The 13232-nt window shown below is 40.4% G+C and overlaps 1 protein-coding gene across 3 annotated transcripts in view; it reads right to left on the bottom strand.

Annotated features, from left to right (window-relative positions):
• samd12 (sterile alpha motif domain containing 12) overlaps window positions 1-13232 on the bottom strand; it is a 119633-nt gene that overhangs the window by 74266 nt on the left and 32135 nt on the right. For 2 of the 3 annotated variants that reach the window (XM_055220304.2, XM_055220302.2), the window contains exon 4: window positions 1985-2125. In XM_055220304.2, coding sequence (XP_055076279.1) covers window positions 1985-2125 — 141 coding nt within the window. Of the gene's footprint in view, window positions 1-1396; window positions 1910-1984; window positions 2126-13232 lie in introns of those variants that run through there. The other variant, XM_055220303.2, reaches the window with a different exon arrangement.

Raw genomic sequence — 13232 nt, forward strand, 5'->3', positions numbered from 1 at the left:
CTCATTTGAGCGTCTGGTTCATGCGAATGGTGCGAATTGAGCGTTGCCGCTGGAAACGCGCGAGTTGAAAAATTTGAACTTTGTCGAAAAAACCTGCCGCGTTATCCAATCAGGAACTTGCTCTAGTAGTGACGTGATTACAGGAAGCGAGCGGAGTCTCAGAAGCCTATGAAAGGCCCTCCCATGACACGAATTTCCGAATGAAGCGAGTAAACTCAAAATGTTCAAGCGGCAAACTAGACGTTGTCGACGCAATTTTGACGCATTAAACGCGGGTGGTGTGAACCCACGGTAAGGGTGCGCTCAGAACAGCCACTGTAGAGGCATCAAGCGTGAGTGATTTCAATGTTAAGTCAATGCGAAGATGCGTTAATGCGCATCTGAAGGTCTCGTGGCACGAATGAGGCGTTTACGCGGTAGACGCGATTCTTATTCGCGCACCTAGTTCACTCGAATGCCGCTAATTGAGCGTTGCTGCGGGAAACGCACGAGTTGAAAAATTTGAACTTTGGCGGAAAAACGTGCCGCATTAACCAATCGGGAGCTTGCTCTAGTAGTGACGTGATTACAGAAAGCGAGCGGAGTCTCAGAAGCCTATGAAAGGCCCTCCCATGACACGAATTTCCGAATGAAGCGAGTAAACTCAAAATGTTCAAGCGGCAAACTAGACGTTGTCGACGCAATTTTGACGCATTAAACGCGGGTGGTGTGAACCCACGGTAAGGGTGCGCTCAGAACAGCCACTGTAGAGGCATCAAGCGTGAGTGATTTCAATGTTAAGTCAATGCGAAGATGCGTTGACGCGCATTTGGAGGTCTCGCGGCGCGAATGAGGCGTTTACGCGGTAGAGGCGATTCCGCCTCATTCGCGCACCTAGTTCACTCGAATGCCGCTAATTGAGCTGTGCTGCGGGAAACGCACGAGTTGAAAAATTTGAACTGTGGCGGAAAAACGTGCCGCATTAACCAATCGGGAGCTTGCTCTAGTAGTGATGTGATTACAGAAAGCGAATGGAGTCGCAGAAGCCCCTCCCATGACGCAAATTTCCACGTGAATGTCTCAATGATTAGAATTTCACACGCGTATGAAGCGAGTAAACTCAAAATGTTCAAGCGGCAAACTAGGCGGCAAATTTGATGGCTCAAACGCGGCTGGTGTGAACCCACGGTAAGAGCACTAACTTTTACAAAATTATGTAACTTGTTGCCATGAAAAACTTTAAAACTTTGTCAATTTATGGTAAAAGTAAAAAAGCTAAGGTAATGTTTTTAGATCATCCTTTTCTGTAGCCAGAATATATTTGCTGGAAAATACACATTTCTGATCATTCACAGCTATGAATATGAAACCCAGGCAGTTAAAGGATTAAAATTCATTTTTATCAATATGGTGGATTAAACCCATAACCTGTGTGTTGCAAACTGCACCATTTTATGTAAGTGTTACTGTAATATGATAACAGGATGCTTTGCTGAGCACTGCACAGATCCAGCTATCAGTATAAGACATTTTTTGGATGGTTTTCTGACCGCTAAACCTTGATCTGTATTAAACCTGGAACATTCCTATAATCCATCAAGTCATTTTCCATGTTCTTCTGGAATTAGAGCTGAATGCAACCGCCAGCTTAACCGCTGGTACACAGCGTTCTTTCATGTGGACGTAGGCTGAAACCTACAACTCTGACATTCATAATTTCTTTCAAAAGTAATGTCCATCACGGTTCCGACTGCAAGTGCTGTAGGATTAAACCTCCTGTCTGCATCAACGTGCTGTCCATTCTTATGCATGTCAGCACTGGGGCGATCCCTTCATTTAGTCTCTACATATTGCATACAGAGATGAAGAGAATCCTCCATGGCAGTCGCTGCCTTTACCAACAAAACTCCTTATAGTATTGTTTACTGACCTTAAACAATACTATAAAGGTCAGTAATGATGTTTACAAGTATACTAGTATAGGTTTGGGTGTGTGTGGTTGTACCTTGTGTGAGCAGCTGCAGGGTGCGTACTTCTTCTCTGACGCGAAGCTGAAGCACCTGCTGTAGGATGAACTGCCTCTGACTCTCCTGCATGATGCCCATCCGCTCCAACTTTCTGTCAGTGAGCCTCATCAGAGCTCGACCTGCACAAAGACACGCCCATAAAACCAGATCAGTCATTAAAAGGAAAAACATTACAAATTAGACAGTTACTAAAACTACATAGGCTTATAAATCATAACTGATCTTTTCATTTTTAAGAGGCTATTATCAAACCCCCCGTGTAATAAGTTTTGTAATATCCTACAATACAAGAACTTAATGAGAATATATTGTAATTAGCAAAATGAAATAGACTGGAAACTAGATAAAATATGGTCAAGGTCAGATGAAGCTCACCGTCATTTTTAATCATCTCCCCTTATAGTCAAGTACTGTCCATCAATGCACCAGTTAATAACTGCCATTTGCGCACCCCGAGCTAAAGCCATTGTCCCATATCACACTGTGCCATAGGGTACTGATGCAGAAATGCCACGAACGCATTTACACCAGGATGAAAATGAATAATTGGTTGTTTTTTCGTGACTGAGCGTCATTATCTGTAGAGAAGAGGACATTTTTCAGATGCAGCTAAGCACAATTCAAGGTGATTATGTCGCATTACGAGCATGAATGTTCATCTCCCGTCACTCGCTCATGTGCTTCCTTAATGGTCAAGTTTTTAAAGCTCAGCGTGTCTCCTGCGGGGAGGAAAGCCGCACGTGGCTAAAAAAACACTAAAAGCCAGACAAACCAACTATTTATCTGACCCGAAACCACTTAAGATTTTATGTGGTTATGCAAAAAAATATTAAATGAAATTAAAAGGCGAGAACAAACAGGAAAAATTAAATGCTACTGTTTATTAGAAAACTGCAGGGAAGGCTGTTTAAAGCAAGTAAACATATAATAATTGCAAGACAAAGAAGGCAATGTTGCAAACACACACACACACACACACACAAAATACAGACGTCTATGGCGCTAGAAAATTATTATTAATTTGATTAAATGTGTTATTTTATTATTTTATTTAAATAATCAAAATCACATAATAATAAATTATTACTCTGTAATCATTAAGTCCTACACATTTGGAACAACATAAGGTAATGATGCCAAAATGTTTTTTTGTGACATTATCCCTTTAGGACGCAAACCATAGTACAACCTTGAAAAATTTTAGCCTTACAGTTAATGCAGTGCGACTGTGGAATAACTGGGAGATGAAATGATGTCCAAATATCAACCTGTTTAAATATAAATACAAACAAACAATTTTTGAAAAGTATAAAGAAGAAGCTGTTATACCTTAGCTCAGTGCTTCTCAATTATTTTCTGTCACGCCCCCCCTAGGAAGAAGTAAACATTTCGCACCCCCCCAACTCTCCGCCACGACTGTAAATAGTATAATTTGTCTATAAAATTACACATCTGCTAACATTGTATCCTTGTTAACATTAAAGAAAACACAAAAAAAGAAATATCGATCAACTTACAACAAAGAATAACTTTATTAACATTGTTTTTTAGTCTGTAACAGAAAAGACTTAAAATGCATCAATTTGCCTGAAATAAAAAAAATCAATCCTGACCATTTGATACTGAAAAATTTAATTAAATATAATCAATAAATAATAATAAAAAACTCAAGCGGCTTATCAGCGTGATTGGGGTGTAATGTATTTAAAGTACTATTCGGACGGGATTAGTTTTACATAGGGATGTGGGGTAAAGCAAGTTTTTATCAGAGCTTCTCAGTGATTTTAGTCCAGTCCGAATGCTCCATGTCGGTAATCATTACGGACAATGTCAGTAAAGATTACGGCGACTTTTACCTTCTGTTAAAAGGTCCGGAGAAATTACCTCAGGTAATACTAATCCAGTGCGAATAGACCAGCTGTAAATATACACGTAAATCGCGTCATTTCCTTTTAATTGCGGGTTTCTTTTAAATATAAAAGCGCTTAAAGAAGCATTTACTTGCGTTCTAGACGGAGAAACAAGTCAGTTACAAGTCAGTTTCTGAATAAAACACGACACAAACTTTAAAAAAAAAGTCAAATTTACTTCTCAGAGGCACGGAACTGTTTATGAAACTGACGTTCACCCCAAACTGAAATTAATCACAGTGTTTCGCGTTTTCCTCGTCTGTTTCATGTTGTTTGCACATTTGATATCAAGAAGCAAGGTAACGTGCACGTGAAGACGAGAGGTGACGCGCTGCGCAAACGAATTACCCCTCCCACTTCTGAATGTTTTAAAGAGATTTCTAATCCCGTCCGAATTGATCATTAATATTACCGACGTCCTGTGGTAAAATTACATTACGCCATCTACCCCTGTTAAACTAATCCCATCCGAGTGACGGTGCAAAAAAATCACTTCCTGAAAAAGTATTTTCCCTGGGGTCTCTTGCGCCCCCCCCCCCCCTGGTGTCGCTTCGAGCCCCCCCTGGGGGTCCCGCCCCACTATTTGAGAAGCACTGCCTTAGCTGAACCTTAGCTGTTATAAAATGCAGTGTAACACCACTGCTTCGCGGTGCTTATTGCTTTATAAAACGGTAACTTCATATACATAGCAAGATTTCATGAAATAAAACACAAATAAGTTGTAATTATATCAGTACAAATATTACCCTTCCGCCAAACAAAGTAGTTCCTCAGAATCAAGTGTGGCTGCTACAGAGCGAGATGCTCAAGTAACACAGACGCAGCAAAGACACCAGTGGCGGCTGGTGACTTCTTTTTTTAAAGCACACGATGCGAAGTTCGTCACAATATGTATGTAGCTTGTCATGTGTGTGGTTCGTAATTTCAAAATATGTTTTTTGCGCTTTGAGAGATCGTGTGTGCATCACGTGTCATACCAAAATAAGTGCCTGCTGCAGACGTGTCTAAAGGGTTTATGATAAAAGAGATACTCCAGATACTCGCATAATCTCATGCGTAATCAAAGTTTAGTGTTAAGGAAGTGTCTAGCGTGTATTTTGGGAACGTGAGCGTCTCTTTTATCATAAACGGTTTTGACGCGCGTGCAGCAGGCACTTATTTTGACAAAACACGTGACGCACACAGGATCTCTCGACACGCAGGACACACATTCTGGAAAAGGGAACCACACACACGTGACAATCTGAACACTTATTTTGAATTAGCGCATCCTCTGATGAGCAGTCACGAGCCGCCACTGAAAGACACAATGAAAATATGATTAAGGACTGTAGTGTGTATTTTCATAAATCAACCTTTTTTATACAGTGATGATCAAATATGCTTGAAAGCATGCTTAACTCTTTGTTTTTTGTATTGTTTTTTTGTACTATTGTGAAATTAGACATTTTTATTAATTTTGGGGTAGGGCGCTTATAAGCTCTTTTGCTTCGGCCCACTCCTTTTGTGCAGAATGGTTACTGCTCAAATAAAAAAAGAAGAAAAGAAAGCTGAACTAGAAAAGAAGGCTCCACTGTCAGAAAAAAGGTACAAAAGCTTTACAAAAGGTCCTAATATGTATCATTTAGATACAATGGTGTACTTTTTGAAATGGTATCACCCCAGTGACAGCTTTTGTATTTTTATTTCCGAGAGTCCAAAAAATAAGATATTTGTAAGGCATGAAAGAAATTTAGAACAAAACCACAGGCACGGACGAAAACCCCCTTTTCATGTCTGATCAACTCAGACTCTCACATTTGCTGCTATCTGTACTGTTTGTTTTAAATGGTGTATCTAGTTGCCATGAGCACAGATGGAGCCTCTTTAGTCACGCAACATTAGAGGCAGAAAATCGCAATATGTATGAGGCGTGTAGGTTGAGGTGATGGGGTTAAGGTATTTTAGTATGTTGGTAAATGTCCAAACCATCCCTTCATTTGGCAGCCTTTGGCTAAAACGCCTCAATGAGGAACAGAAACTCAGCGTGCATTCATCCTGAATCACTGCCACGAGTATCTCGCTGAGAACATGAGTCAACGTCTGAAATATAAACACTGAGAAGAGAGGATGGAGAGAAGCGGATAGAAACAAGATGGGAAAAAATAATGAGAAGAAAGTTACAAATTGGAGGAAATGGGAAAGACGCCATTCTAAACAAGTAACTGTCCAATAAAAACATTTTAGAAGTTGTTTAGCGGGAACAGCGGGTCATTGGGTGACAGCTGTCTCAGCAAGATAAGGATTCGCAAAATGTAGCCGGTTCTCACAGGTCACACAGCAAAATCTTACTTTTGCCTGCGTTAAATGGCAAAGAACAAAACAACCCAAGGATGTTATGGACCGCAGCTATGGTCGATTGGGTTTATTATTAAACTGAAAAATAAGCTGTGAGGGATAGACGTGCAGTCCAATATAAGGTCATGCCTATGTCTGCAAAAAACAGTAAATACATTAAAGGAGTGAGTTAGGGCACGCTCATATTATACCCAACTCAACCGAACCATGCCCGAGAGGAGTCCCCCCTCCTTACTCCCCCAGAAACACGCATTCACACTGTATTTTGACCGATCCAATCCCAGGCATGTTTTCATCATTAGGATGCGGTTGTTTAAAAAAAAACTGGAAGTAAAGCGCTGGAAAGTTTCTTAACACTGGAAACCAACGTGATATTGCTTGGTTGATCTGTCGCATGTGCAGCTCAGACATTCACGTTACCCTGCTGCATGCTTCAGAAAGTTTTTATGAAAGCAGATGAAGGTAAGTGGTTGCGCAATTGACGTCTCTTCTTTTGAACCGCGCAATTTGCAATCACACATTCCACTCCTGAGCCCAAGTGAACTGCGCCCGAGCACACCTCTGCAAGCCGGCAAGGGCGCGATTAACTCATAGACTGTAAAAATATGGATTTAGTGTTTGTGACGTCACCCATAGGTCTGTAAAGAGCTTTTTTTAAAGGCGCTCTTAGCGAATTGACGCGTTTTAGACCATAACATTTTTTTTGTTACATACAGCAAACATCTCCTCACTATCTGCTTGCTGCCTGTCCGCTGATCAAACTGTAAAAAAACGCGATCTCTGTAGACAGCTCAGGCTCTACAAACGGCAATATCAACATAGTGGCCAAACCTAGCACAACAAAACATAACAAAGTGTTCCAACCAATAAACGACAAGAAGGATTTGGGAGTGGGGGTTGGGCGCGTTCATGAAAGCACGGACGGGAGAGGGAGGGGGAGGCGTTAGCTAAGCTCCGTTTGTTTGAAAACAGTTCAAACATCAACAGGAAGTGACGTCAGACATTATTCGCTTAGAGAGCCTTTAAGCTTAAAGTTGGCGGTGCCTGCCGTCGCCACCTTGGCCAAGCTTCGCCACGCATCATTCGTGGAAAACCGAAAATGGGTAAAGAGGCGGGACATGGATGAAGCTAAGATTGCTGAAACCACGCCCGCCTAGCTCAACTCTAGTGACAACAGTGTCCGTTCACCCGTCACTCAAGTGGCCACGCCCTTAATTATGCAGAACTTTAAGGCTTAATATAATTTAAACGGATGAGTTACAAAAAAAACACCCCCCTACAGTTGTCAAAAAGGGCAAAATTAGCTATAAAGACCAAAAACACATATTTCCTGCTGTAAAGTTGGCCATTTTAACATTCAGGTCTATGAGAATTGACTCCCTTTTGGAGTCAGCCTCCAGTGGCCAGTCGATGAATTGCACTTTAAGTCACTTCCGAATTGGCTTCATCAGAAAGATGGGAAGGTTGTCCCTCGGATTAACCAAACTGCCCCTGGGCAGGGTTCAGAGCAATCACATTAGTCAATCGAACCAGGCTTTATGGGGTCAAACACACTTTGGGCACGGTTTGGTTGCGATAATGTGCGAAAATGTGAGTGCGCCCTTAAATACAAAGATGGCATTGCAGCAAGTCATATGATGTCAATATGACAGGCACCATGAGGGGATGACCCACATCAGTTATGAATAAAACAGGTTTATCTAGGCCACTCACATGACCGGTGTCTTCATTTTATGCGAGTGGCACCTAAACAAATACAAAGATTTTCAATAATGATGATGCACAAATAATGATGAATTAATGGATGTACATGTGTGTGCCTTTTGAAGCCTCACCATGTTGATCTTTATATATGGGTTATTTTCAAACAAGTGATGGGTTAAAAACGGGACATGCAATCCACTGGGTTGCAATTTAACCTTTGCTGGGTTGTTTTAAGCAAAAATGCAACATTGTTTTGGGTCAACATTCATTTTCTGGATTAATTTAACTCAGTGGTTGGATTTTACCCAATTTTCGACCCAATGCTGGGTGTAGATCTGGGATGGGATGAGGGTAAGCAAATTATGATATTTCGGGTAACTTCTCCTTTAACATTTGAATAGCTAAAATAAAATAAAAAAATGACACATGGTATTCATATAATATAGCCTGTGCATCATGTGCATTTGCCCTTTCAGCCGTTTTGTTTTTTAAGACTGTTAAAATCTCATTCCTGTGAAATATCTAAGCCAGGTGTCTGTACAAATAACAAAGTTCATGGCCTGGATCCACTTATTCTTGTGCAAATTGTTTTAAAAATGTAACAGCGTATTGGACTGCAGCATTATGATTAGACTGAAATCACACTTCACACTTGGCTTCTCTTATATCCTGTTGTGACTGTTATCCATTAAACAATGCAGATACAATAATCATCAAACTATGGCTGGAGGCTCAAACAAAAGCCGAATTGGCTTTAAGATATGGAGGTAGATAAATCTCATCGTCTTTGGTCACAGGACTAGCGTGCAAGTCTTCATTCCTGATGAATGGACTCAGTTTCAAGCTCTCTCTCTCTCTCTCTCCACCTGGCACTGTCACACTTGGGATCTGTCCCTTTTACATGTGAACCAAAAGCCCGGCTAATTACTGCTTCAGCAACAGGGGGAATGACAGGAGGGGTGAGAGAGGGACGAGACAGGTAAGATGAGAGACAGCGAGGCTCTAGGGCCTTTAAAGATGGAAATTAACCTCACTTTCTCTGACAAAACTCTCACAGTGAACGAGCATAACTTCACTCGGTGAAGGAAACTCCTCAGGTAATACTGTCGCATACTTCACATAGTTTAACTGCAGCTGCGTTTATGAGTCCTGAGGGGACCTTTTATTCTCTCTCACATACACACACACACACATCTGGCAAATACACTACTAGCCCCTCAAACCATCACGGAGCCTGACAGCGTCTGCCAAGAACTTCCCTACATAGCTTTATATACTGTAGAGTTTCATCTAACAAGCCAGGAAATGCTGCAAAATTATCTCATTTGCATTGATGAAGAATGCTTGTGGGACACTTGAAATGCGACTTTGGTGCCAAACAGTTAATTAAGTAAAACAGGTGCTTTGGTGCAAGTGAAAATGAAAAATGGCAGTCATGTTCATACACAATTCACAGAAATAAACAAGTTTAACGCATAGGGATCCAAAACTCTCAGTTCTTAAACTTTAGATTTTTCATTGACTTTCCATAACAAAAAATTATATAATTGGCAAACTCTTAAATGATGGTTCACTAAAAGCATGAAATATGAAAAAACGGGTACAGACAGATGTCAAGTCGCTATATGGATTAGTAGTCTTGAAATAGTGCAGAATTTTAAAAGATCCCATTTTATTTGATAATGAGTCTTTGCTGTAAGATCTTTAAAATGCTAAATCTTTCATGTGATCCCATTATGTTTTTACACAATGCTCTACATACTGAGCTAAGATCCAATCTACTATAACATATTATAGACAGCAGTAACAACATAAACATGCGACTTTCGTGGTCAACACGTAACTTCCGGTAAACTCCGCTAAGAATAAATAACAACAAAGTACTTTAAACTTAGTCTATTTTTATAACAAGCAAAATAAACAACATGTAGATTACCTAAGAAAGCAAAACATTTGTTATTATCGACAAGGTATTTGTTCAAGAGTTTAACAACTAGTCAGACCTTAAAAAAAACTGAAACCGGAAGTAATCACGTCACCGCACGTGCGTCTGATGAAACGGTCTATATGGGTTTACGCGTAGATTGCCAACAAAACACAGACATTTGGTGCAGTTTTACTTACCGCCTGCGACTCATGACCCGGTTGGGGCCACCACATTTCAACTAAATTCAGCGTTTAACAAACACGCGCACAACGCCTCTCCTACCCGGGATAAACAAACTATATCCATTGTTTCCATAATGGTGGGTTCTCTGCTGAACAAGCTTACATTTCCCTCTGCTCTGATTGGTCAACTGACACAGTCTCTGCACAGACCATAGATCAGTGGCACAGACCAACAATAGTGCAACACAGCCAAACGTCTAAGTAAATCTCTCCATGAAAAAGTAATTTTAACCACTGATTCTTCACGGCCAAACGTTTAGTATATAACTCATTGAAAAAGTAATTTTAACCACTGATTCTTTCATATTCTATTCATATATCTTCATCCTTTGGTAGTGAAAACAACACAAACTGAAAACACAGCGTAATATGATGTTTACACACTAACTAGCTGTGGGCAGGTCATGGTTTTCGTTTCTCCCGCGGGCAAGGCTGTATGGGGAGATTATTATGCAAAGTTTGGTATTACGTGGATAAAGCCAGGCATGAGATTCAATCCATATGACAGACCTTTTTCAGCGATTCAGAGTCGACTCCCTACTTTAGAAGCCATTAACTTTATTAATCGTGCACTTTTTGGTTCAACTACTTTGCACATTGTTTACATTGATGGACAGCTACATGACACCCTGCAATACAGGTCGTTTTCGATTTTGGATCTCTGTGGCTCTTTAAAATTGCCACTTTGTAAGTGCAAGCAAAAATGTGCTGTTTTTGGGTGTATCCTTTAAAATTCAAATGAGCTGAGCTCTGCACTAAATGACAGTCCCGTGGCTGGATAGTGCAGATTAAGGGGCGGTATTATCCCCATCTGACATCACAAGGGGAGCCAAATTTCAATGACCTATTTTTTCACATGCTTGCAGAGAATGGTTTACCAAAATTAATTTACCGTGTCAATCTTTTTCACATTTTTTAGGTTGATAGAAGCACTGGGGACCCAATTATAGCACTTAAATATGGAAAAAGTCAGATTTTCAGAATGCATGAAATAGCTTTACACCTCCCCTTTAAACATTTTCAACTTCAATCTTTAGTCGATGCACAGTAAACTAACTTGAACGGAGTTTAATAAATGCTGTAAAAACATTTGGCTCATTGTAACTGTCGCTTTCACATATGGTGCTCATTGTAACCCATTTTCACTGAAACACCGAACACTGTTGTGAGTTTGTGATGTTTGTGCCTTATGTTTTCACTTTGGAGGCCACATTCGGGGGTTAAGAAGAAGAGAGAAAGCAAAGTTAATCTTAGTATAGCAATACCATCACAGGTAAAAGTTATCATGTTCATAAGGCGCTGCACAGTTCGATTGCAATTGTGTTATCAATACGTGTTTCGTAAGCAATGTCCTATACTCATTCTCACGATACTTTGATGTCATTAGCCTGCGTGAAGTCGTGCATCAGAGGACAAGCCCTGTTGCAGCTTTTGTTCTGCGTTTTTACAAGTTCATAGGACATCCCTAGGACAACTTAATAGGTCTAAATCACTTTAGGGAGATTGAACTGTTATCATTATTTAGACAGTCCGGTTGCTGAGGCTGTATTGATCACTGGAGAAGAGAATAATGGCATTTGGCATTTAATCAAAAGAGGGCAGATAGTGAGAGTTTTACAGATGAATAGAACAGAGACGGATGATTAGGGACGTTCGCTTGTGTTGGCGATAACCCTGCATTCAATCGTGAACAAAACTTCTGACTGGCTTTAAGGATAAAATCCAGCTTATTAACTATTAAATCTGTAATGTGCTTTTATGTAAAAATACTTTCCCCATCCCTACTTAATATGTAAAGTCAACAGTAAGCCATTAAGGGGTTGAATTATCTGAAGTGTCTAATGAAACATTGCTCGGGTTCTCCAAGCAGCTCTGCCAGCCCAACAAAACAATCCAGCCAATAAATTGTGATGGGCGTGAGTTAGGGGCATGGCCTTCTATTTGCTCGACCTATGGCATATGGGGGGGTGTTTGGGACACATCAGTTTATGTAAGACGCTAAAAAAAATAAAGCACTTCTCAACCTAATAGTATGTTTTTTTATGGGTGAAATATAATGAAAAAATTGTCCCATCACAGAAAGGTTCCAGTGGATACCACTTTTCCCTAAATGTAAATAATGCCATTATATAGCTGCTCATTGTACTCTATCTAGAAAAACGTCAGTTGTGTGTCATAAGCTATACGCTTCATGCCAATTACCCACCTCCGAATCCATCAGAACAAAATTCCCTTTTTTATTGCTGATAACAGCTGCAAAATGATCGTAGGGTAGCATACGGTCTAATTATCAATTGTTAATGTGGCCATCAAAGGCCGACGCTGTAGCATAAGCCACCCGCTTCCCCTGAAACCCGTCAAAACTGTAAAATTGCAGCAGTTTTATTCAAGACACATCATGTTCCAATCCTTCAACATCATCCCAATTCAATCCGATCTTTCCTCTCCATCCTCTTCCCCAGAATACTGAAAAATTGATCTGATGGCTCTGAATTGCATCCCTGCGGTACACTGCAATTTCAGACGCTCATACCTCATCATTCCGCTCTCAGAAATCACCGCTGAGCTACCGAGAGCTGAAGCCACTTTCAGATGAATCTCAAATATACACGACTGCAAGCCCTTATAATTCCGCTGTCTGGAGTTGTGCATTTTGGATATGGATTGGACTGATCTGATTATTCAGGGATGGGATGCTTTGTTGACCTCTTGTTATTTTATGTTATGCTTTATTCTGATTGGTTGAGAAATGCTCCACGGGTATGCACTATTTTCGGTAACCGCACATCTAATCTGTTAAATGTCTTAAAATAACCACCAGAGCAATGTCTGTGGTAACCGTGGTATAAGCGGAATAATTGATTCTGGTCCTTTGAATTATGTGAAAATAATGCACATCTGCTTCGCGTCATTACCACCTTGTGTGTGCATTATTTTTGAATAATTCAACGGCCCGTCGTCAATTATTCCTTACATATGTCTAATATATATTATGAGTCGACTCTCTCTCACATGAGATCATAAGCACAGAATTTATATTCAGCAACTTATGTTTTTGTAGTTCAACTCGTACTCGTATAAGATGTACTGTATAGAGTGCATCGGT

This window comes from Misgurnus anguillicaudatus, chromosome 20 (genome assembly GCF_027580225.2).
Source record: "Misgurnus anguillicaudatus chromosome 20, ASM2758022v2, whole genome shotgun sequence".
Taxonomy (NCBI): domain Eukaryota; kingdom Metazoa; phylum Chordata; class Actinopteri; order Cypriniformes; family Cobitidae; genus Misgurnus; species Misgurnus anguillicaudatus.